Below are 27,028 nucleotides of genomic sequence, written 5' to 3' on the forward strand. Positions count from 1 at the left end.
TCCATGCCATGTGGATCTTCTCAAGTTCTCAAATGAGCTTTGCCTTCCAATCGTCTCAAGGCTGCAGTAATTGTTGTTGCTCGTCCCACTTTGTTTGACTACACTGGTATGATTCTTATGTACTGAGATGCAGTGTTGGTCCTGACATGTTACCATGGGAGACAAATAAAGATGGTTTGAATGGACTTAAATTATCAGAATTATGTAATTACATTTATAAAATTTACACACAACATTCTAATCCATTAGAATGCAATAATTATGTTTGACATAAAATGTTTGTCAAAAATTTATATTTTTTAGTCTTATTAAGGCTATTATACATATTGTCCAATAGATGATTGGGGTTTTAGAATGGTAGCCTACTGTGTCAATGAGAATAGGTGAAATAATCCAGCTCCTTCTGGCCAATTATTATGCAAAGTTACATTATGCTCAACCAACTGACAAAAAGAGGAAATTTGAGCTGGTGGTCCACCTCATTTACATTTTTTTATAGCTAATTCATATAGGATCTTATCCAAATTTCTCTGCCCTTTCTCTCATAACAGAAGTTCGAAGCACAAACTTTTCAGATCTCACTCCTGCCAAGTGATTACAACAACCGCTGTCCCGCACGCACAGCATTAATATTCAGAGTCTGTTGTTTGAGCGTCTCCCCCTGCTTCTGCGCCAAGACATGCTCTCCATCTGTGTCCAGTGCGCGGATTAGACGCTTATTATCCTCTTAGCTCTAAATGGCCCCACGTTCCTTGCACTTGGTTGTGAGGCTCATCTGCTGTCTAAGAGGCGAATCGGAGCGTGGCACGACATCGATCATGCGTAAAAATGACCGTGGCCACCATTCATCGGTGTTTGTGAGGACGAATTAGCGGCGGGATTGTCGTCCATCGTCTGTCAGAGCGCATCTCCGGGGCTCGGTCACTAGGCTGCGCGTCCGTTCATGACCCACCCCACTGATCTTTTGCAGACTGTAATCTTATCAGTGTCAAAGCGTAGCTGCCCTTTCCCCCACGGATAGATCCCGTGCGTCTTTGGAGGGCGTTTGTCTCCAAATTTTGAAGAGAGACGAGCTTTCATTTGAAACAGCTTCCCCTCCAGCTGAGCATCTACTTATTGATAAAGTTGCGCCTTTGGATATGTCATAAAATGTGGATTTGACCAAGTGAAATTATGGATCTTACATGGAAAGAGAAGCGTCTGCTATGTTTACTTTTCTTTGCTATCTGCTCTGCCAGCGTTTGCTTTGGTGCCAGAAGATCAAATGCGCGGAGAAGTGGTGAGTTCAGCTTCTACAGACTAGTTGGACTGGGAACATGAAATGTTATCCCAATGAGCATAACAATAAAATAAACTTGTAGCATGCATGGCAACGTGAGGAGGATAGCTGAGAATGGACTTTTTCTTTGTGCCACTGTCTGTATTTTTAAATGTTTTCACCTTTTATTCATGATATCACAGAAAACCGAAGGACCACTGTTTAGGAAAAAAAAAAATCACAATATATAAATCAAAACAGTTTGTTAATCTTTAAATCTTTTTATGTGTGTTCAAAGACAGCAAAACACAACTTGGTACATTCTCTATTCTAAACAAAGCCCCTTTCCTTCCACAGAACAAAACTGCATTTTTAGCAAAATTAAGTAGCTACAGCTATGCCATTGTTATTTTAATGTGTTATTTTTTTCATAACTTATGTTGTTTTTCAGTCCAGTTTACTGAGAAGAAATTTAAATGCAACCATTTCTATGGAGACTGATAAACTGTTTTGTTTTTTTTCTGGTTTTGTGTTTCAGCTTTTTGATTTAAAATCGAAGAATAAAAGTCCATTCACAAAAATACTGGGAAACGTGATGGAAACAATGAAGTAGATATTTAGAAATGTGTTTCTTTTGCTTGCAATCAAGAATGGATTTCAGAGAAAGAAAAACTATTTATCAGCTGTAAAAACATAAACAGCCACTATTCTTAGTTATAATATGCAAAAAATGTTGCAGAATAAAGATTTTTAACCAGAGAACAGTACCTGGTCTGCCAAAGACAGTTCTTTAGAGGGAGCATCTGTGTATTTATTATTCAGGTAAACAATGATCGTAATTTTAAGATGAGAAAGATCAAAGGGGTGAAGAGGTGAAATATTATTAGGGAATCAATCAGAAGCCCTCGGTCTAACTACAACCCAATCACTGCTTATACTTGATGAAGATCAGACTCAAAACAGAATTTAATCCACAAAACAAACTGAGAGCTGTTTCAGTGAACTCCCTGGAGCAGCATCACATGTGGGTTTCACTGCAGGAACAAGCATGAATGTTGCCCCGCTATCGCTTGCTACGCTGCAGCTTCTCACAATTTATTTTTTACAAATTCCCTTAGTGAACAAACAGCTAAAAGTCGGACACAACTGCTAAAAGAAAAGAAGTCACAAGACGGCTTGTGAATTAAACAATGTTAAATCTTCCTATCATCGGCACCAAGCAGGCTTCGCCTACTCAATGCGGTATTAAGTAACAAATAAATGTATTTTTTTTTCATTTCAGCCAAGCTCTTGAGTTAAGTGAATTTTTTCTCAACACCATGTTGTCTGATCTCTACATTGCTAGATTTTTAGTGTATATAGTTCAACTTCTAGTTCACTATTTTGCAAAGATTTTCGCAAGAAATAGTATAACTGCTTTTAAAGATAAAGATCTAAAGATAAGTAGATAAGTTTTAGTTAAAGGTCAATGCTAAGCTTTCTTCTGTCCATTTTTTACACTACTGTGTACATCTTGGCTGAAATCCTTACATTCCTCTTCACTCACACCCTCTTTGTATCCGTTTCTTCTTTGTTTCTTTGTCTCACTTCCTTTACTTTTCTTTCCATCATTTCCTCTTTCCCTCTCTGTCATTCCCCCTGACCACTGACTTTTTTTCACTCTCAGAGCCCTCAGGCCAATGTGGGTTGACGTTTACGTCTGCCTGTCTGCACAGTTCCCGAGTCACAGCTTAGACTGCCAAACATGCACAAGGGCTGATGTAGCTCTGCATTTATGACTGCCTGTGACATTTGTACTTGTTGTTTTTTTTCTGTCTTGATGTCTCTCAGAGCTTATTTTCATGGAGGGTGGAATGTCAGCAGGGCTCAGTGTCCACATGCATCACATCAGCCTTTGACAAAAAAGCTGGTGGTTTCAGGTTAAAATTGAATGAAGCTCCCCCCCTGAGGTGGTCTTTCTTTTTAATTCCTTGACAGCTTCATTCCCCCGTTTGAATAGACAGTTAAATTATTGATGGAATAATTCAGAAGCTTCGCTTTTTTTTACTCTTATTGTTATGCATATCTAGCGTTATGAAGTTGATAAGAGAGCCATGCATTTTAATGAACCCTCCACAACCACTTCTCGCACTAGAACTTTTGTTTGGTGAAACACAATTAAAATTTAATAAAGATAAAAACAGCTACTATTGTTTAAAACACAGCGTTTTGTTTTCATACCTTCAAACTCGTCCCATTTTGTTCTTTAAAGGAAGACAGCTGCATGCAGCTCACTGATCCTTTTCTTTTGGGGGACATAAATCTGGGAAGTAAATCTTTTCAATGTAAATATTAAGGTGGAGATATGGAAGCAAATTATTTACACTGCAGCTTTGTTTTTAGTATAAGATTACTGTTGCAAACATAAAAGCTGTATTGAGAGCTGAGTTTGCCAGATTAATAATTGACAGAGAATCAAATTTTTTTCATTTCCAAAATAACCTACTCTTTGGTTACATCCTCATACCGAATAAAATTGCTGTTTATGAATTTGTTTTTATCAAACAATAAAAATTATATGTGATACAGAATCTAGTCAGACAGGAACAAGACATTTAGAAGGTTTAGTTTTTGCTGACATCAAGATTTATGAATGTGAATAAATAATCCATCCATCCGTCCATCTGTCTGTCCATCCATGTCCATGCTCCTGAAGAAAAGGAAAACCAAAACAGTCCTCTGTCACTCTCTAGCTCAATCTGGATGAGCTTAATTTTTTTTATGGGGTTTATTCTGCTGTGTTTGGGACAAAGGTAGAATTTAGACATGTGACCTACGTATAATTTATTTAACAATACCAACTGATTTTTTGATTTACCCTGTTTCTTAAACATGATATTAAAAAAGAAACAGAAAGAAGTTTGATTAAATTGTAAAATATTCAAAAGTATTTATCACTTGTTCATAAATTTGAGGATCAATCCTGACATCTAAATAAATTTTCTTACATTTTTAAATTTAATTTTAAATTTAAAAAACATTTAGCATGAGAATTAAAATGGAATTTGTATTGAAATAATTTTTAATTACTTCTGGTTAATTTGAGTCTGAAAAACCTCAATTCTATAGGCAATATTTAATCGGGGAAAAAACACTGAGAATAAAGCCACAGATCAGGTTGACAGGATGAGAGACCAGAAAAATATTCATTCAACTGTCTCTATCATGTTTGAAGTGGACAGTGGCCTCAAAGGATTTAGAAGGGCACTTGGCAAACACAGACCAGCGGTGATTCTGAGATTATCTTCTTGATAAGACAGGAGGGCAAGTCTCAAGCCTCGCAGAGTATCGCTAGATGTAGCATGTGCTGATTAATAAACAAAATCAAAATCTGTGAAATCTTGACTGATTTGACCTTTCTTCTGTCTGTGTTTGGGGAAACAGAAATATACAGAGTTCACCTGATGGAACTACCAATCCTCGTTAAGTGATTGGGACGCTAATATCTGGAGATGATTTGTGATTCACATTAAACTATTGCTTTTATCTATAGTGAAAACATTTTTATCTTTTAAACACTTTGAACAGGCCATCCATGCTTTTATTACATCCCAACAGATATATTAACTCTTTTATACATTGGTGTTAGTTAGGTCTGCCTTGCATGACTGCAGCTTGTCCTTTGACCTGACACTAAAACTTGAACAAGCTGGTCTTGCTTCTCTCCACTGGTTTACTCTTCACTTTATAATTACCTTTAAAGTTTTATCATTGACCTATGAGGCACTGAAATTACTCGCTCCAGGGTATTTGTCTGCCCTCTTGCATTCATATGTGCCCTTTGAATCCCTTAGATCTAATAATTGCTTCTTTTTGGCTGTTCCAAGGTTTAGGCTGGTCCACAGAGATAATCAGGTCTTTGGAGTTGCAGGTCCCAAATAAAGTACTCGTTTACACTAACATCTAAAACATGTTAGTAGATATTTTAAGTTACATCTATGAATATATTTGGATGTGTCAGGCTATGACTACGTGTACACATTTAAATAGATGATGCTTAGCCTGTAGTTTCAGCTGGTCAGCGTTTCTTAAATTGGTTGGTTGTTTTCCGATGATTGTAAACGGATGAGAAATCAAGCGAACACTGTTTTGACTTTAGGTTTTAGAATAATGACTAACATGGTGCAGGTGATGTCCATTTATGATCGCTGATAATGCGTTAGTGCATGACATCCAGGTGTTTCCATTCTAACAGCAGTCGCAGTCTGCAACAGAAAATGACCAATTTAAAAATATTTAGCTACACAACTCTTGAGTTCTCAGCAATTTAAAAGCACAAAAAGCACCAAATCAATACCGTATTATATTATGTTTTTACCTATGGTCTTGTTTGTAACTGTGTAGTTAGCAGGGGAAATAAATATGTTGGTACGGGGGTGTCATCTGGCGTAGAGGTAGAACAGAGGCTATTAGCGCTCAACGCAGCTGCCCGGGGTTTGATTCCTGACCTCAGGATATTTGCTGCATGTCTTCCCCCCCTTCTCTCGCTGCCTGTTTCCTGCCTGCATACTGAAAAAAAAAGACCACTAGTGGCTGGTTAGAGTCCAATTCTTCAGGTCATCCCTCCAACCTTTCAAAGATAAAGCAACAAGCATGACCATATTATCCAGCTTATTAAAATTCAGTGTTCCCACATGTTCTTAAAATGTTAATTATGTGCTTAATTTTTCAACAAGCTTGAACGATTGCTTAATAAAAACCAGTATGCATTTTCCCAACCAGTCTCTTGAGATAAGTTATTTTTTTCTAAAGGACTTGAAGTTTACTCAAGAGCTGCAGATAAGGCTACCAGAAAAAAACAAAAAACAAACAAAAAATAACAAGGAATAAAAGCAGCAAACAACTGGAATTTTCTAAGACCAGTCTCCCACTGATAATCACCCAAATAATCTGTCAAAAATCAATCAAAATTATTAATTATTTTCTATCAATTAAATTATCTCACTTACATAAAAAGAGGGGAGATTTATTTTTTCCTTTGTTTCTCAGGAATTAAATGTATCTTGGATGAAACAAATTTAATTTAACTTTAGTTAAAGGGACAATATTATGTAAAATAGACTTTTTCAGTTGCATCATGTTATAATGTTATTCCCTCACCAAGCAGCCTTTGATTCTTGCAAAGCCTCCAATACCATCATCTGTTTCAAGACCTTTATTCTTATCCTCCGATGTAAAAGTGAGTTAAAACCTTAAACATAAACTTTTATATCTCTATCCTCTTTTACCTCAGCTTCATCAAACTCATTCTCTATCTTTATAACTGATTATCATTCCCAATTTATAAAAAAAGTCGAAAGCATTTTTCAGGCAGAGAATCTAACTCCATAAAAGAAAAGGTTTCTTTAGGTTTTGCAAAGGCAAAATGTCAAAAATAATTGTGTCTTAGCTTACAGTCTTTAAAGGCTATGGTTCTTATGCAATTCTATTTTTACCCCTCTCACAGTCATTTTAGAATCACCTTTATAAACGTACAAAGAGAAGAATATTGTTAAACTTGTGTTTCAAGCAGTTTAGCTTTCATTAGAAATAATTCCTTTAGAAATCCATTTGAAAACACATAAATAAATAAAATTAACTGTTCGTCAGTCAGAATGTGTCCTCAACAGTTCTTGAAAGCCTTGTCCCAGTAACCCATGTACTCTCCCCAGCTGTGTCTTGTTGTTTTCCTCACTGATTATGTCCATGTTTATGTTTGTACAAACCAGATCGTCTGAGTCCTCCATTAGACATCCAGCTGGAGACTCTCAATTGTAGCGCCTTCAGTGTGCGATGGAAAATGCCCCGCAGACATGTCAGCACAATCACTGGATACAAGGTAAGTGCAAACAGATTCTACACAAACGTTTAATGCAACAATTTGTTAACTGTCCACATTTTAAATACTTAATGTGTGCAGTGATCATTTAGAAATGATTTCTGATTGCTTTTATCTATCTGCCGTCCTTTGGTGGTCTCATTTTGAAGGTCCTTCTACTGAATAGAGCATCTTCAAAAAAACATACAAAAACAGCAGAAACACCTTTTGAGATCTCACAAAGGTTTTCGAGATGGAAAATAAATCAAATTTCCACAGTTTTTTTCTTGAGTGCCTGTTCATTTCTTCCTGCATGGCTGAGATTCTCTTCTCTGCGCTCTAAAGTGCCCATAAAACCATGTGTCCAGGAAGATGGCCATGAGGAAAAAGGACAAGTTATTTTTATCTTCCATGAGTTTGAATGGAACCCTTTCGTTGCCAAATGTATATTGTTATTTTTTAGGTGCAATATTGCTCTGGAAGGTGAGGTCTAATAAAATACATACTACATAAACATAAATGCATAAGTAGGATTATCTTTTTTTAAATCTTTTTTAAACCTACATCGTGCATATTTTGTACTATAGTCAGAAAGAGAATGTAAAGTGTACATTTAATGTTCGTTGCACGGTTTCTTTTCTATGATGCACCCTCTCAACCCTGGCCATGTGTTTGAGCCTTACATAACACACCAGAAGTTTCTTTCTTCCTTCCTTGAATCAACCATTAAGAAATTGTGGATAAGTGTAACTGTGGGGGCTCCGTCTTGGGCCATATGTCTGCACTAAGAGGATTAGTCAGGACACTGGCTTCCCAAGAACTTACAGAGAAGCAAGTGTGTTGCTTTGTAAGTTCAATAAAAGTCCTGTTTCTTTTTACTACACTCTTTGGGTTGGCCATAAATAAATTGTTGCTGTTCTGTCCTAATTCTGCAAAAACTAAATAATAGTAATTTTTATCTATATGTGTACTACTCAGGTCTTTTACACAGAGATGAAAAATGGCCGCCCATTTAGTACGACATCCATCATGGAGGTTCCGCTAAGTTTGGACATGCTAACCACTGTGAGTATACCCATAGAGGTATTTGTTATCTGGCATTAAAAAAGCTGGAGTCCTATTCAGCTCTTTCCCCCCTGGTTTTGCATTGGAATAAATAAATGTTTTTTTAATTGTAACAAGCATAAACACAGCAGTTTTGGATAGTCAAAAAGGACACGCAAAAGTGGGTAGAATCTCTTAAAAGTTTTCATATTTTGTGAAGTCACAGCTACAACCTTCAGAGTATTTTATAGTCATGCACACAGTAGTGCATGACTGCGAAGGGAAAGAAAAATATAGTTGGAGTCTTAAACTGATGAGAATGGCAAAGAAGGGAATTAAACATAGAAGGATTTAATAAGTTCATGATCACCTGCAGATATCGGCGATTCAGGACGTAAAATCAGATGAGCGGAAAACTTTCGGTTTTGCTCTCCGAAAGTCTTGCCTTCACGAACATAAAGACTGGACGACACACTTTCTGCTACACACACCATCTCTGTAATGAAATACTGTTGGTCTGGTGTTAAATACAAGGCAGTGCTTCTAAATATATAATGCTGAAAGAAAACCTTTTAGAGTAGAAAAAAAACTTGAGACTGGGGCAGAGGTTCATCTTTTAGCAGAACAACAACTCAAAACAAACATCCAAACCTGGAAGTAGTTTAGGTCCAAGCATACAGTCACATACACACCTAAGCAATAGGCATAACCTGTAACAAAACAAAAATGAGAAATCACATTATATTTGTTATCTTTAGATGGTGATAAGTTAAATCTGATAGTTAATTATCAACCTTTGATTAGTCTGACTATTAATATTATTATCTGTTTGGCCAAACCTTTAAAAGCCACTGAGCAGTACATCTTATTTTTGTGTCATATTTTAGTTACAGTATGTTTTAATATCATTGAATAAATCTGTGTTTTCTAACAGGGGCAATTTGATGGACAAGCCAGCTTTGTAAGTAAAATTGAGCCCATTTGTTCCTCTCCCCTAACATTTTTATCTTACAACTCCTTTAACCTGATTTCACTGTCTTTCAATAATATATCCGATATTTTTTGTGAATGTGCTCTGTAGGATGTCAACATCGGCAACCTGAAGATGAACTCTAAGTACAGAGTTAGTGTTGGAGCATACGGTTGGGCCGGGGAGGGTCGACCCAGCATGCCCAGAGACATCAGTACTGCTTCACATGGTAAGAATATGTGAGTGGAAGAAATTGGCATTTTAATAGTTTCCAATGTAGTAGCCTAAATTATGAATAAACTAAATTTAATTTGCTTTTTTTTGCCTATAGAGATGTGCATGCCTCCATCACCTCCTACTCAACCAATCGTCATGGCTGTATCGGACACAGAGTTGGCTTTATCGTGGCAGGAAGGAGAGAGTCAAGGAAGCTCCCCTGTTCTTCACTTTCTGGTGGCTTACATTAGGTCAGTCATGACTCATTCAACATTTGCAAAAATACAGTTGATCAAAATTTCAGACACATTAAAGACATCTTTGCACACAGACAAGGAGAAGTCATCTTTCTCAGTATGAACACTTTCCTCTATGTATGGATGAAATACAGAAAAAGTCTTGACAGAACAGAAATAAAAACATTACTTTGTGAACACCTTTTCTGGCTGTGGATTTTACAGAAACGAAGGGAAAAAATGTCTTTATTTTCTCATTTTTTGAGCAGTCCTGTCTCTGGATAAAAGTGGACTGTTCAAAGAGCTACCTTGTAAAAACCTGCTCCTTGAAAGGTGCATTACGTTTATTGAATTCATTGCAACATTTTGCTATCTTGCACAAGGATTTGTAAAAAGTTTCAAAACGCGACATGACTGACAGATTTTATATTCAAACACTTTTTTGCATCAAGATGCTGCTCAAGAAGTTTCTAATTGTATCTTCCAATAATTGTCTTAATCTATACCTTAATAAAAAAAAAAAAAACAGTTGCTCTTCATCATGCAGGGTGTTACATCAATCCAGGAACACAGACTTCAGAATACAAAAACCCCCAAAAAACATTGGAAACAGAACAATACAGTGTTAATCTCAGTTTGTATGGTGATTTACACACCACTCCAAACTGTGTGGAAATGTTTAGCTGGAATGGAGTTTAAATTAGCTGCAAGAATCTTGAATTTCTTTGAGGTAGAAGAGCTCTCTAGTTGGATTCTGTCAAGGAAAAACAACAAAAATGGATAAAGACACTTTTAATATTAGAGAACAATTCTCACGAGATGTTGTGCCTTCTCCAATCAGCAGTTCTCCATGATAACATCACTCTGAATGCAAAGTTCAAGTGATTATGTTAAGCATGTATTTCAGCTAATGATAGCACTTCTATCATTAGCTCCTCTATACCCAGTTAATGTGGCAAAAAAAAATATTGCTTATCATTTGATTCTCTTCTTCTGTCAGCATTCATGTTGTCACCATGAGTTCCTTCTTCATCTCATAAACCTCACAAATGTTGTTTTCCCTTAGCTCCCACTGCACACACAATAAGGCTGTGAGTGTGCAGACTGTCCTTCAGCCCACTGCATTGTAAATAATCTGTTGTGGTGGAGTGAGATCCATCAGAGCAATGACTCACCACATAGATGTCTGACGTTATCGATGGACGTCCAAAAGTCTCCCTTTTTTGGCTCAAACGGCCAACAAATCTTTGTTAGACAACGAGTGTTTTAGTTGTTCATGTTGTAAGTTTTATTACTTAGTCTTATTGTTGGTAAATGGGGCTTGCAATGGCCTCTGCTTTATGAGTCTAGTAATGTAAAGCTAAGACTGCTAATCACGTATTAGCCCTTGATCCACTGTAAGATTCTTTTAATCCAAGCCTTGGACAAGACGCGAATAAGTGCGTTTTACAAAACGACCTTTGTTACAGGGCAACTGGAAAGTATTCATAACACTTAATTTCTTTCCCACTTTAAGTTAAAGTCTCATTCCAAATTGTATTAAATTAATATCTTTCCTCGAAATTCTACACACATATATCCCATTATAGCAATGTGGGGGTAAAAAAGTGTTCTTCAAATCTATTAAGAATAGAAAACCAAGAAATCACACTAAGGCCGTACCACTGCAACCAATAGATGTGTAAATCTGATTTCTTGTTTTTTCTATTTTCTGTAAATTTATAAAACACTCTAAACCTGTTCCCCACATTGTCATAATTTGGTATTTGTAGAATTTTGAAGAAATTGATTAAAGCAATTTGGAATAAACATAACAAAATGTGGAAAAAGTGAAGCATTGTAAATACTTTCTGGAGGTACTTTAAAATCTACCTGCAGTTATCTTTATTGTGCAGATACATGTGACACAAACAAGCATCTGGTGAAAGTGGCATTAAATTTTTACATCTTTAAAATTGATTTGCTCAAACTTGAATCCAAAGCATAACTGAGAAAGGGTAAAGAGTAAGTGAAATTAAGTGGGTGGTCCCTTAAAATGTCAAATATATTTAATGGTGCATTCTTGTAAACAATGGAAGCAATTTTTTTAAATTAGCTATAAGTGTGTATTAATGGCTGGAAACCTGACATGTTCTTCAAACGCATGACTCTGGATATACAGCTCTCTTTTGTATGCATCTCTACTGGTCTGTTCAGTGTAACCACTTGTGTTTTGACACAAGAGTCAGTGGGGACATGAGGAAGAATGAATTTCTTTTTCTTTCTGTTAGCACACACACACACACTACAAAGAGGCTCCTATGTCTAGACTGTCTGTAGAGACGCTGAGGTCACAAATGAGTAACTCGGGTCTCTTTGATGATAGCCCAACCCGTAGATGAGCAATGTGTTGTTTTATATACTTAAAAAATGTGTTTTTGGTCAAATATCACAGGTGAAAAAAGGGCTGTGAAGGTGTTAAACGTGCTGTGAAACTGCAGTGCTGATGTTTGTAATGGAGAACTTATGGCTTTTGATTGTGTGACTGCAAAGAAACAAAGAAAGAGAAAGAGACAGTCTTTCACTGTGACAGTCAGACATGAATGTGTGTCTCTGTCTGGGTTTGCATGTGCTGGTATTCACTCAGAAGGGTCATCTCAGATGCAAATCCTTCTCTACATCTCCCAGCTCAAGAGATGCCTTGAGTGTTTTGCTATCGCTGAAGATGAAGAAACAATAAAAAGCTATTTATTTATTCATGCAGATAATTTCCTGCAATTTTTGTTACCATGATGAATTGAATTGAAACTACTCCAGCTCTGAGGTCAATTTCATTTTAGTAATGGAATAAAAGTGAATTATATTAAATACTTTTTTTCTCAATCATTTTTTTAGTCAGACAACAAATAAAAACAAAAAATACTGATTTTTTTCTTTCTTTATTTTCTTTTGAATTAAATCTATTCATAAATAAGAAGACAATAGAATAGAAAATAATTTTATTGTTCCAAACTGGAAAAAATCAGGTGTGCCAGAATGAAAATTAGAAAAACTGCAAATAAAATATAGAGTATTACAGTCCATAGAATAAAAAATTAAAATATAACATAAAATGTGTTGAATATTGAAAAATCAAATGCAACAATGAATGGAAAGGTAAAGTATTAAATTCAGTACTATATGTTTTTTCTTATGTTCTCTCTTATTTCTATGTAACGTTCTTTACTTCTGTGCTAGGCCAGAAATGGACACAGAGTGGACTTATATACGGGAGCCCATTGAGACCAGCTCCATGGTTTTAAAAGGACTGATACCAGAAACCGAGTACCAGTTTGTTGTAAGAGCCGTCAACATACACGGTGTAAGCCCACCCAGCCACATCAACAACCCTGTGCGAACTCTCGGTGAGTCCAGATGTCACTGTAGTAGCTGAAGTACTTCATTCTCTACCAGCTTCTGCATCAGTATGTTTTAACAACATTTTGAAGCTTCTCAGTTTTCAGTAACACTTTATTTGACAGGTTGTGAATAAGACTGTCATAACACCGTCATAAACATGACATAACACCTGACATGAATATGAGTAAGTCTTCATGAATATTTATGACTGTTGTCATAAAGTGTCATTTGGTAAATCATGACACTTTTAATACAAAGTTGACATTATTCAAAATGTCTTTGTTATGCCAACTTGACAGTAACCAAGAAATTATGATGTGACATAAATTTGTTATAAAAGTATTACTGATTAAACTTTAAAAATTATGTAGTTTTATGTTATTAAAGCTAAAGTTTAATAACATGTTTCTCATTTGTCCAGGTGAAATGTGTCTGACTTTGTTTCCAGTTCTGAAGCAAAAAACCCAGTAATAGCAGCCTACTTGCTTAATATGTCTGTAATATGTTTGCATTTATGTTTCAAAAATTTGTTGATATTCCACTAATGTCGATAAAACACATTTTCACAACGGCGGTGTTTCCATTAAATAACAAACGCAATTAAATTCACACGTGGAATAAGTTTGTCCACGTGAGAAGTCATCAAAAAACATTCTGCGCCGTCATTCTCCTGTCACTTCCTGTCATCTTCTTCGTCTTTTCTGTCAGTAGTAACATCCAGTTGTTGATCACATGTTTGGTGTGATGTGGAAAAGTGTACTTACTATTTTGTGGCTGCAGAAGGCAACAATTGGCTTTTCTAACTAACTACTCTGCAAACAGTAAGCTGAGTTAACTGTTGTCAAAAACTCATGACAAAATTGAATGCACAAACGGAGGGAATAAAGATGAAAGCTACATAAAACGGGACAAAATGAGCCATTTAGAGCGTCAAAGAGAAACACACTGACTCAAACTAAGCAATACAGAAGCATTGTTTCTCAGCAGGGGATGAAAGCGGGTTATGTCCCTGTCTCATCAGACAGGATTAAGTGTGTGATGCTAGACCCCTTCACTGTGGTTCACGTTAATAGAAATGCGAACACACGCACAGTGGGCCATGGCTGGAGGGCGCAGCAGGGGTGGGACGGAGTGACTGACTTTTCTTGGTGCTCTTTGTGGGAAGTTGTCTGTTTTAGCCAGAAAAACAGTGCAACAGTGTAAACAGGATTATACAACAGCTTAACTGCTGCACAACTGTATATCTCACTTGCTTTTTCATGTTTTAATGTAATTTGACCAATTAGCAACTCAATCTCCACATCCATTCCTCTCTAAAGGCTGATTTACATAAATCAGCCTTTGTAGTTAATGAATAAAAGACTTTTCCATTAAACTGTACACTGCCCTTAATTAATGTATGCACTGAAAACTGTTTACCATTCAGGATAAATTCATAGAACACTAATAATTAAGATAAATGAAGAATTTGAGCAGCATGGGGGCAGCAGTGTATTTCTTTTGAAGAGCTGAGTGTCGGAGGAAAACTTTAACACCGGTTGTGGTAATTGCCTCAAGAAAAGTAAATGTACATGCTTTTTGGTTTCTCTCTTTTGGTTTATGTTTCTATTGTTCGCCTTTGAAATATAATACTCTTGTCATTATTTTCTATGCCTCATTTTTGTGACAGGTTCAGTAGACATGGGCAGTGGGGATGCGGGACGCTATAACACTGATTCCAGGTATAAAGATGAAGATGGATTTGACATTGATGATTCAGATTATGATGTCTTTATTGAAGAGGTAGGTGTTATGTATTAGTAATTCAAATCCAATTAATTTTTAATTAATTCTTTTTAAAATCCAAAATAAGTCCCAAGAAAGCACAATTTATTTGAAAATACTGAAAAGTTGGAGAAAGACGTCTGACTAAACCTGCAAAGTTTGACGTCTTGTTATATTTTTAACTCGTTTATTCCCCAGTTGAAGCCATTCCCAGGTATCAGTGAGAACAACGGAAAGTCCCAACTCCGTTCACATCCTGGTCCGCCGTCTGGACGAAATGTTGTTTACCACATGAACAGCAAAGTTCCTTCAAATGTCACCGATCAACCAGTTGATGTGACCCCCTCGTCCATATTCGCAGTCTTCACAGATCTGGTTTTTACAGTCCCTTCAGAGCGTAGCGGTACTACCAACACAACCACTACTGCTCCACCCACCACTACCAGGTAAGTGGGTTCAAATAAAGTGCATTACTTGAAGCCCGTATTTGAAACAACAACAGGGAAACATTTTTACAATTCATTATGGAGAAATGCCCTAAAAACTGGAAATAAAGCAACTTTATTCTTTTAGTACAGAGTAACCATGCTTTGTCTTCTTTCTCATTTTTGAATTGACATCAGCCCACCTTTGGCCACCACCACTTCCATCCGTGCCATCTCTCCCTGGCAGGGAGAGATACCTCGCGTCTACGACATGACTTGTGGTGACACTGTGTGTCCGCCGGACAGTTTCTGCCTCACTGATTACGAGAGCGGAGGTTCACGCTGCCACTGTAACCTGGGGCATGGAGGAGACTCTTGCTCTGAGGGTAAGAAAGTGAAACATTCCTACATTTGAACTATCTATAGGAGGAAGAAATCTTTACTTAACTGTTGGTTTAAGGAATATTGAACCCAGGCATTTACATACAATGTAGCAAAAGACATGACCATTTATCTCACTATCTGACAACAAACAGAAGTAACCCTTTTCTGTTTTAAGTTAGGTAGGAAGAACAAAATTATTTGGATTTGTTAACAGAGGTGGTGGCATCATGCGCAGAAGTCTTTTGCAGTAGAAGTGACTGGCGCACTTCAAAAAATAAATGACATTATGGAGAAAGAATACACATAGACATATTGAAGCAACATTTCAAGACATGAGACAGAACTTTAAAGCATAAGAGGATCTTCCAAACTGGCAATTGACTTAATTATGCCACCAAATTGATTACAGAATGGCTTAAAGACAACAAAGTCAACGCACAGTATGCTCAAATATCTAAGTTTAACTCTACATGTCTTCATTTTATACCTAAATATGTAAAATAAGATTTAAAAGAACCAGTAGTGAGCTCTTGCTATGCCATCTTGCCCTATGATTATAATCATTTCGAGTTGTTTTTCTTTCATCTTCCACCCATTTTTACAAATTTCATCATCGTTCTTCTTCAGCTTTGACAGTAAACTTTCCCAGGTTCCATGGCTACTCTCACATGACCTTTGAACCCCTGAAAAATTCATACCAGACCTTTCAAATCACATTAGAGTTTAAGGTAAGACATTTGGGGTTTTTTTGTACCTTAATTTTCTCTGAGTCAAGAAATATGTTTGAAACATGTTATTTCTCTTCTATAGGCCGATTCTGAGGACGGCTTGTTGCTCTACTGTGGAGAGAATGAAAATGGCCGTGGAGATTTTATGTCCTTAGCTTTGGTTCAAGGCAAACTTCACTACAGGCAAGGAGTCACACTTTGCATTACTTTGCATTATTCTGATCTTTCTGATCACTCATGGGAACAAGAATAAATAATGTGCATAATTTGTCTCCTCAGGTTCAACTGTGGCACCGGAGCTGCCCAGATAATCAGTGAGAGCCCTGTTGTTCTCGGCCAGTGGCACATCGTCACTATATTTAGAGATGGCATGAGCGGTTGGCTCCGTATGGACAATGACAACCCCATATCTGGACGCTCACAGGTAACCAGAGCACTTAAATGTTAAACATCAGAAAAGATATTGCAATGTCTAGCTTTCATACCGTGTGGCAATTTTTCAAGTACAAATAACCTCAACGTATATTATTGGTATTTTATGTGATGGACCAACATAGATAATTGTGACGTAGCTTTTACAGCTTTTAGAAAAACACATTTAAAAGAAGATATGTATCTGCTTTCTCTCCACATTTGACCTCATAACAGTTTTCTCTTGAAATCTTGGACCTTAATGACAATAAGTATGTAAAATAAATTACAACTACCATCCATGCCTGGTCATTGGGTTCTGGTTTCTATTACCAGTATATGACAGAGCAATAAAGAGACCCGGTGGACAGATAACCATGCACTAACGAACCCAGGGAGATGTAGAGACAGTTTAACCTACCACTCGTGTCTTTGAATGTGAGAGGAACAGAGGAGCAAAGAGGAGAACTTGCAAACTCCTTGCAGAAAGGTTCCTTTGAGCACCTTATGCAGAGAAATAGTGCTAATGATCTTTCAGTTACATTTATGTCTGGACTTTGACTGGGCCATTCTAACATGTAGATATGTTTGGTCTCAATCATTCCATTTTAACTCTGGCTGCATATGTTAAGTCTTTTTCCTGATGGAAGCAAATTGTTGCACACTCTTTTGTTAATTAAATATTCATGCAAGCCAGAGGTGTTAGATTTTAATTTGTAAATATTTTTTGAAAATCATGCCCTCTTTTCCATGCACTTGATAATTACAAAACTTGGTGTTTGTCTGTCATCTAAAGTACCAATACTTATCTGAATATACATGGTCAGAAAAGGTCCAAAAGCTATAAATATTGTACATTTGTGAGCCGATGTACATCAGTGTGTTACTGGCAGAAACACACCAATGAAGCATATTTTTGCCATCAAATGTAAAAGCAACATATTAGTCATTTATTGCTAGAAAAATATTAAATGATTTGCCTTCAAAATTAACGTGTCTTTACTGATACAGAGGACAAGGCACACTTTGTTCTTTTCAATCTTGTTCCTTCAGGGTCAATACACTAAGATTACTTTTCGCTCACCGCTGTATGTGGGTGGATCTCCTAGTGCTTACTGGCTGGTCAGGGCGACAGGCACAAATCGTGGCTTTGTGGGCTGCATTCAGAGCCTGACCATCAACAACAAGGCTACCGACATTAGGCCATGGCCACTGGGCAAAGCTCTCAGCGGAGCTGATATAGGTGAGGGATGGATGGCTTTCATGTGTTTTCTCTGTATGCTTCATATAAAACATGGTTCATATACTTGTCTTTTTTCCAGTAGCTGAGCAGAAATCCAGTAATTAAACAGTAACTTCATATAGAAAAATACTAAAACAAAGGTTTTGTTTAAAAATGAATGGCATCATCATTAAAAACCCTGTATTATATATCAACAATGTTCCTTTGAGCAAAAAAAGTATATTTTTTGCTTCAAAATGTCCCCAGTAGCAACAAAAATATTGTTGTACAGCTCAAAGCTGAGAATAAAATTGTACACTGAACTACATAGATTATATTACTTAGTTATTTTTTATTTTTTTATTTTTCAAGTTTTACTGTATGTAATAACCTCTATTAAAATGAAACGTAAAATAAAGCAACATATAGATCAGAAAATATAAGTTAAAAATATATTCTTGTATTTTCAGTATTGAACACACTGAAATAGAAAAATTTGTTTTTTTCCGAGTTAAATGTGCAGATGAACCTTTCGTTCTTATTTATTAAGGTGAGTGCAGCGACAGAGTGTGTGACTTGGTTAGCTGTGCCAACGGTGGAGTCTGCTTTGCTAACCGTGCTGACGGCTACATTTGCCTCTGTCCTCTCGGCTTCAAGGGAGCTCTTTGTGAAGAGAGTGAGTTAACAACATTGCCCTTTCCATAAAGAATACGCAGGTATTATTTACGCTGATAACTTTTAAGCACTTTTATTTTTGTGGTAATTACTTTACATTTTAGAGACAGCTGAAGAGAATTGCCTCTCTTCAATTCGATAGAAGATTATTACTATTAGCGTGATTGTAAAGCGATTAATTGCATGTTAAAGGAGTTTTGCCACAATTCAGTTTTCCACATTTTTGCTTTTCCCACCTAAATTCTTCCTGCCATTCACTTTTAACATATGCTAATGCTAATGCTTACTTATGTTTATTGCTCATCTTCTTCTTTTCTCAAGTTCTTTGTTCATTCCTTCAGGTTTCTCTCTGTCCTCTCCCCTCTTCAATGAAACTGTGTTTTCGTACGCTGTCATCCGGTGGCCTCAGTCCTCCCAGAGTTACCTCTCTTTCATGGAGTTTGAGGTGACATTCTGGCCATCAGCGCCCAGCGGGGTGCTGCTGTACAGTGATGATGCAGGCAGCAGAGACTTCCTTGCTATAAACTTGGTGGACAGATATTTAGAGTTCAGGTTTGACTGCGGCTCTGGAGAAGCTGTTATAAGGTAACACACTGATCACCTTCTCTGCCACCTGCTGCTACTGATTTCTGACTAAGTGTGTGATTTGTGGTGCAGGAGTGAAGAGCAGATCAATCTGCACTCCTGGCATGAGTTGAGAGTATCTCGAACTGCTAAAAGTGGGATCCTGCAAGTGGACAACCAAAAACCGATGGAGGGAATTGCTGAGGTATTTCTCAAACTCATCATGGAAGTTTCAACAGTAGCTTTATTAACTTGAACTCGTAACAGAATCAAAACAACATGATTTCCATCTTTAAATGCGTGACTTCTATTGACATTTTTACTCACTACTGACAGTCATCAATAGCTTCCTGGTTGAACTAAAGTAAAAGGAAAAAAAGTATTCTCAATTTCATGTTTGTTTAATTTAATTTATATAATTTCAAGCTAAATTCAACTGCACAATTTAGATGTTTCACAAAACTAGAGACTTTTAGAGTTCTTTTGAAAAACACATGCAAGTTTTAATGTTCCTTTTTATCATCTAATTTTCTGATTGTTCACCATCCATCCATCCATCCATCCATCCATCCATCCATCCATCCATCCATCCATCCATCCATCCATCCATCCATCCATCCATCCATCCATCCATCCATCCACTTTAATCCCAAAAATAATCTCTTATATTTCCTTTTCAGGGAGCTTTCACTCAGATCAACTGCAGTTCGCCTCTTTATCTCGGTGGGGTGCCAGACTATGAAGAAACCAAGAGGGCAGCAGGTGTAATGAAGCCCTTTACTGGGATCATTCAGAAGGTGAGTGCATCTGTTCAGTAGCTAATATCAGCAGGTAAGAGTAAAGATGAGAAAATATAAAACTTTTTTATGTAGAAGCATTTGGGTCATTGCGTCCTATATGCATGAAATAACTCACCTAGATTTCTCCAATATAATTTTAATTTTTCTACCTTGGCAACCATACCATTACGCAGAAATGCAAATTGTAAAAATGGTGAGGCTGCAAAGCTTCCAGGGATGAACTGCTAATTGAATTCCTCCACATTTGGAAGCAGACACCTGACACGAAATTGGAGAAAAAGCAAGAATTGTGGAGGAAGAGCAACACAATGACATGTCTGACTAAAAGGCTGAACTTGCAGCAACAAAATCCAACAAGTGAATAGATCTGTTTTTTAGAGTAATATATGAGAGGGGGAATCGATAACAACAGATAGAATCCAAATTGTTAAGGTGTCTGTGAGGCCATCTGGTTCATAACATCAGGATAGAAGATACAGACAGGTAGGGTGGATTTGTTTACATAACAAACATCTAAATATGAAGAAGACACTATAGATATATAGTAAACCACAAGATAAGAAATAGGATTATGTGATTATAACTAATGTGTGGCAGAAACTGTGCAGTAAAGTTAAACAATGTATGTTTTATAAAGCATGAGAAAACTGAATTGAATAACAAATCAGTGATCAGTTTGCATTTTTGCAGTAGTTACTGTTAGAGGCCTGGGTGTTCAGTTCCCAGTTTCAACTCTACAGCATAATTGGGGCCTGCCCATAGCAATGCATAAGGAGAGCAGTGACTGACTTGCGAAGCAAGTCAGTCACTGCGCAAGGCAGTTCATTAGCATTAGCCTTTTAGCTTAAATAAGCTATTTTTTATTTTTCAGACTTATTAGCCATGTTTAGTATACTTAATGGAGTAAGTAAATGACAGTAAACATTCTAATGATACCCCACATGCTACTGAAAGTATTTATGCTTACATTAGCATATTTCTTCATTTTAGCTAATACACTTGCTTTATCATACTGAATGTTGCATGTCCGGCTTACTTAACATTCTTGTGATTCTCCACATGCTATTGATTACATTGCAGCTTTCTTTAGCATTGATACTAGATTCTTAGCATCAGAATGCTGGATCCAATCCGACGGGCACACTTTGGCAGGCCCCAGTTAAATTTCTTCAGGAATTTTCTAGTTACATCTGTGATGTTTCTGGTCTCTGCAAAAAATGGTTTAATTTTCACATGTTCTAAACTTTCATTTTCTTAAAATCTCGCGCATGTTTTCTTTTTTCTTTTTTTTTTTTTCCTATTTCCCCAGCTGATTCTCAATGACCGCACCATGCCAATCACAGCTGGCTCGGCTGGCGGTGTAAATGTTGCAAACTCAGCACATCCATGTGTGGAAAATCCTTGTGCCAACGGAGGGACCTGCAGGCCAAAGTGGGATGACTATGAATGTGACTGCCCTCTAGGGTATGATGGAAGGCACTGCCAGAAAGGTCAGAAGGAGAAAAGAAAAATGTATAATCCATGAACGAGTTGCTTCTTTCCACTGTGGTTGCTTGGATGTTTTTAGTCCATAAATAGTCATGAATAGTTAAAAGTCCGCGAGATGAGGCACACACTTTCTCAAACAACATCCGCTCTTCTGAAGGAGAGGTAGATTATAGTTGTTTGACTTGTGATAAAAACATCAGACTTTAAATATTAATCACATCCCTGAAAGAAATTACATTCTCAAGTTGGTAAATATTAAATGTAATGCACAAAATAAAGCAAAAAGCAGAAAAAGTCAGTATTCAAATTCACAAATAGAACTACAATACTTTGTGAGGTAAAGTTTTCTTATCTGCAAGATTAATGATATTTAGACTTAAAAGTGATTAAGCAAAAATATTGGAAACCAATTTTATTAAATGTGTCTGTTCCTTCTTTGTTTTTAATGCTTTCATTGAACAGAGTGTGGGAATTACTGTTTGAACAGTAAGTCATTTTCTGCTAATTCAATAAGCACACAGTGCATTACTACATTTTTAATATATAGACATTTGCTCCTTTTAATAATTCCCATTGTGGACAGAGCAGTATTTTCTCATCTAGTTTAGCTTGTTGCACGCAGATACTGCCACCTTGCGTTCATATGCAATTATTACATTCCCCTCTCTGCGCAGCTGTGACTGAAGCCATAGAAATACCCCAGTTTATAGGCAGAAGCTATCTGACCTATGACAACAGAGATATCCTGAAAAGGTTGGTATTAATATAAATTTAAGCACCTATTTAAAAGGTATTGCATCTTCTCAGTTTTATTTTCTTATCTCAGGGTGTCTGGGTCCAGGACAAACCTTTTCATGCATTTTAAGAGCACAGCCAAGGACGGTTTATTACTCTGGCGAGGAGACAGTCCAATGAGACCCAACAGTGACTTTATTTCCATGGGGCTTAAAGATGGGGCTCTGATTTTCAGGTATCCCCATACTTGAGAATTTAATTGATATATTAACCAATTATATGTTTTGTTTATATGATAGAATCCAAATTTACAGCAGGATTAGATTAAACACTTGGAATTTATTTACTAATTAAGAGACAGCTGAAGTTAGAACTGGTTGCACACCTATTAAAGTAGGGTATCAGAGTTAAAAAGACTGAAAAAACAATTTTTTAAATCCATGTGTCATGTACTTTGTAATTCACCACTATACACTTTTGTTGGTGTATAGTACTGAAATGTCCACTGAAATAAGTTGTCTGTAAACTATCCAAATGTGGAGAAATTTAGGATGTATCTAGGATGTATTTAGGATGTATCTCAGAAGAGAAAAGTTTGATCCCAATCAAACAGAAATGATAGGAAGCAAAACTGAAAACAATTTGACTGTCTTAAAAGTGTCAAGGACAGTGGTCTTTGAAAATGACCTATGAACTCAGCTATTAAATCACTACACATTTCTGTTGTAGTTATAACTTGGGCAGCGGTATGGCTAACATTGTTGTCAACGGGACGTTTAGTGATGGAAAGTGGCACAAAGTCAAGGCTGTCAGGTAAGTTCTAAGAGAAACTCATTGCAGCTGCTTTTCACAAAGATGTAAGCTTTTGCTTGAATGTACGTTTGTCTCTCTTTCAGGGATGGCCAGTCAGGGAAGCTGACGGTTGATGATTACGGAGCAAAGACAGGCAGGTCACCTGGCAAGATGAGACAACTCAATATAAATGGACCCTTGTATGTTGGTAGGTGGTTTATGTCCTGTCAGCATCACTACGTTTTTGATTCCTGTACTTTTCATAGCTTCCCTGTCTTTTGTTTGCTTCATCTTGTTATTTTTTTAACCATAGGCGGCATGAAAGAGATCGCCCTTCACACAAACAGGCAGTACCTGGGAGGACTGGTGGGCTGCGTGTCCCATTTTACACTTTCCACTGACTATCACTTAGCTTTGGTGGAGGACGCAGCTGATGGCAAGAACATTAATACCTGCTCCAAATAGAGGATTTTTCTCACATAAGGGGAGAGTTTCCACACACTTTTCAGCTGGATTGTCACCGTGAATTTCACTTGTCAGAACCACAGCAGTAAAAACTAAAGTGTTTTTTTTAATTGTTAGTATTTTTAAATACGTCATAGGGTATGTACCGAAGTCACTCTGGTAAGAAGTGTTGTCACGTCACGTGAATGTTTTTATGATCTCTCTGACTTGCAGAGTAATAAAGTTTTCTGTAATTTGAAAAAAAATATTCTGGTTTAACAAGCTTTGATCTGAGGTTGCAGGAAGAACTGACTGCAGAGGCACAAGTGCTCTATGTGAAAAAAAACATCACAATCATGGATTATGTTCTTTGCAAAAACTAATGTAAATAGAGGACGAAAAACTGTTTTTATGGGACAATACCAACCATATCTGTACTCTTTTTCTTTTTACTGTAATCCCATCTTTGATTGCTGAAAGCACCAAAGGAACTTCATTCACCATGAACTTGAGCAGCCAGCAGAGAGAACCTTCGTTCCAGATAATCTTGGTTTTGGCTCTTCAGGATATTTGTGTCTTTCGTGTGATATTTGTTTTTTTGTCATTAGTTGAACACATTTTGAAAAGTATTTTGTGATATTAGTGTAGTCTAAATGTTTAGTTTTTACACCAAAGGGTTAATTTGCCTGTAGCAGTTTTATGTCCTTGTCCAAATTACTTATCATTCAGTTTTATCTTTTAGTTTCGGTCACATGACATTCTGATCTTGACACGGGGGGAATTTTGGTTAAAAGAGAGACAGGATTGCTGTCATCTGACACAAACCCCATTAAATGCCAGCATTTACACTCCTTTCATGTCTATCACATGTTCACCAGTAAACAAATATGTTTTCTTGTTGTCATTTGTACAGGTTCTGAACATTTTTTTTACCCTGTAAAATAACATTAAGTTTTAAAAATATGTCTTAAGTCTCCTTTTACTCTAGATTAAAATCACATTAAGACATTATTCAGAACAGGATGGTTCTGCAGGCTCAGGAATGCATCATAAGTGTATGGACTACTTTTAGCATCCCCCAAACATTGTGTTGGTATTAAAGTGTCAGCATAGATCCTGAGCACCGCATAGAGCAGCCATATGGGAGCATGGTAAGCTTACCCGTTACATGGCAGATGATGTTTACCTGTTTGGTTTTCTTTAAAATCAGATATTTTAAGGAAATGCAAATGTTGGCTACATGCTAAGTTAAAAACCTAATCACCAAGTAAAATTGCAAGCAAATGGTGGAATGGTGGCTTTGCATGTTACATTTGGCTGCAAACAAAAGGATTTCCCCAGTCAATTTACCTGAATAATCCAAAATCTCTAAAAACAACTCGGGTCAACAATTAGCCCACTTGTTTTAGCTTCATTTCAATTAATTTCTAGTTAAATCAGGGGAAACGGTTAGAGTAGTTGCTATTATATCGCTCTGTCATTCTGAGTGAATTAGAGAACAGAACAAGAAAACCGATTACCATCACTGCTTTGAATTAAAAGGGCTTCAGGCAAGGTTATTGCTCCTACTAAAGTTTCACCCAAATCAACATGCTCTGCCGTCAGGAGAGCCAGAAGTGAAGCAGTTTCTTTCCAAGAAAACTTCTTGGCAGAGAGACATTATACAGGAAATACCAGGCTTGGGCTCCAGAGAACTTGGGTAACAATATTTTCTCCAAAAACGTTTCGTCAAGAGTGTTTGGCAGATACAAAAGGATTATACAAAAGTGAAAAAAAGCAATTTCAATGGGTCTTGTGTCATCCTGTTACTAAACCATCCTGACACAGTCCATATGTGGTGTAACCTTTTTTCATAGACATCTGACTCACTCACAAATTTGTCTAAACCACCATCGCCATGAATGATGAGATGATTCATCCTTCCAAGAACAGCATTTCTAAAGAATACAGCCACATTTCAATGTTAATCTTTTTAGACACCATGTCACAAGGCAAAATTAAAAGGCCGACCAGTGATCAAAGCAGGTATTTTGAACAAACTAGAACTTAATCCAACAGAGAACCTGTGAGTAATAAATTGTCCAGCAAATCTAAATTATGTGATTAATCTAGAAAAGGGAGAGTGAACAAAAAAAGCAAATTGTGAGGATTTGCAAGCGATGATAAATCCAGAAATATTTATCATCCAGACAAGAAAAAGCATGTTTATGACGCATGTCATTATGGGAATTGGCCCTTTCAAACTTACTGTTTTTTTTTGAAAACAGCTGCTATGATACACATGACAAATGCAAAACACCAAATCTGTTGAATTTCACAGACTACAAGTTAAAGCTTAATATAAGAGTATCTATGCAAGCAATGTTAGAAATAATTTTCAAATTTGATTTTAAACAATCTTGAGGTTCACAGTGAGGTGGAAAGAAACACATAAATCTTTGAAACAGTTTAGAAGATGGATTTTACTCCAAAATTGTATTGTGAACTGTTCAGAAACAGAATCCAGTTCTTGACAGACAAGTGACCTCCCAACAGAGGTAATCATTATACCAAACTATGTCAACATTGCTTTTTTCTGCAGGTCATTTCAGTCACAACAAAGCTAGAAACATTTGACATTTCAATTTGACCTTTCAGAGCGATTGAAATAGTTGTTTTGTGACAATCCTCTGGCTAAAATATGTTTTTGTTCTGATCTGAAATTAGGATTTCTTGAAGTACAGTGACATCAGAGAATAGTTAACCTACATTTTGCCTGCACTTCAGATTGCTGAAACTAATGAACCAAATGGCTCATTACCTTCTGTTCATGCCAGGTTGGTTGATTAGATTACTTTTCAATTTATCTTTTTTGATCAACGTATTTCTGCTTCCAGAGTAGCATTTTACAGGTCACATCACTCCTAAAACTCTGTAAAGACTTCACACACACCGTTGGACTGGGAGCCAAATGTAGCACTTTAATTTAGATTGAGCCATTTAGTCACATTGAGGTCATCCTCATCTTATAACAGTTTAAAGTTGTAGTTCAACATTACAGATTTGTTCGGATCTGCCAAAATCAATAATAAAGAGCGAAAAGTAATACGTTAAGATTTGATTTCAATGCCCCATATAATGTGTTGCCATTTCATTAATGCCGTTATTAAAACTGTTACGTAACCCCAAATCCATGTGTTCACATTGGACATCAGTATTGACTCTAACACCAAAGCAATTCATTTAATCAGGGACATTATGAGATCATGTTGGTCTAATAAAAACCCTAATGAATTTTACTTAAAGTTGAAGCCAGAAAAGTAAGCTTCTCTCTCTTTCATTAAAACCCTCAAAACTTTGCTTTTTTTGGTCTGTTGGGATTAGAAAAATTATTTATATTTGTTATGTGCCTGAAAAATCAGAGAGACAATAACTTTGTTAAAGATAAAATGTTTATTTAAACATATGTTTGTCTGCGATGTAATGTAACAATGAAAATAAATCAGAGAAGATGTAGTGAAGAGGCTTAGTAAAGATTACCCCTTGGCTCTTTCTTTTTTGAAAAATTAAACTTCAAAAGCTAGCCATTTTTTTTAAGTTCTGAAAAAGTCTGAATATGGTCTAATACATGACCACAGGATCATGACAGTACATGGAAATAAATTAGTCTTCACCACAG

At 36.6% G+C, this 27,028-nt stretch overlaps 1 protein-coding gene across 2 annotated transcripts; it reads left to right on the plus strand.

The window, feature by feature from the left end:
- Positions 1-665: 665 nt before the first annotated feature.
- LOC122828714 (pikachurin) lies at positions 666-24,275 on the plus strand. Of its 2 annotated transcripts, XM_044112523.1 has the most exons (25): positions 666-1,279; positions 7,006-7,115; positions 8,073-8,159; positions 9,073-9,099; positions 9,220-9,337; positions 9,440-9,575; positions 12,777-12,943; positions 14,608-14,720; positions 14,901-15,148; positions 15,326-15,513; positions 16,139-16,239; positions 16,322-16,422; positions 16,519-16,663; positions 17,704-17,893; positions 18,423-18,548; positions 18,889-19,132; positions 19,205-19,316; positions 19,792-19,908; positions 21,221-21,401; positions 21,862-21,885; positions 22,074-22,152; positions 22,226-22,369; positions 22,864-22,947; positions 23,031-23,134; positions 23,240-24,275. In XM_044112523.1, the coding sequence occupies exons 1-25, from the start codon at positions 1,174-1,176 to the stop codon at positions 23,389-23,391; spliced, it is 3,204 nt and encodes a 1,067-aa protein (XP_043968458.1). In that variant the 5' UTR covers positions 666-1,173; the 3' UTR covers positions 23,392-24,275. The 2 variants fall into 2 exon arrangements, with proteins under 2 accessions (XP_043968458.1, XP_043968459.1); XM_044112524.1 differs by lacking the exon at positions 21,862-21,885.
- The last annotated feature ends 2,753 nt before the right edge of the window (positions 24,276-27,028 follow it).

The sequence above is a fragment of the Gambusia affinis genome, linkage group LG03 (assembly GCF_019740435.1).
Source record: "Gambusia affinis linkage group LG03, SWU_Gaff_1.0, whole genome shotgun sequence".
In the NCBI taxonomy this organism is placed as follows: domain Eukaryota; kingdom Metazoa; phylum Chordata; class Actinopteri; order Cyprinodontiformes; family Poeciliidae; genus Gambusia; species Gambusia affinis.

Excerpts from the sequence above, each read along its gene's own strand:
- LOC122828714 (XM_044112523.1), top strand. The coding sequence starts at position 1,174 with ATGGATCTTACATGGAAAGAGAAGCGTCTGCTATGTTTACTTTTCTTT. Across the intron at positions 15,149-15,325 it reads GCTCCACCCACCACTACCAG|CCCACCTTTGGCCACCACCA; the intron begins GTAAGTGGGTTC and ends AATTGACATCAG. Across the intron at positions 21,402-21,861 it reads TGGAAGGCACTGCCAGAAAG|AGTGTGGGAATTACTGTTTG; the intron begins GTCAGAAGGAGA and ends TTCATTGAACAG.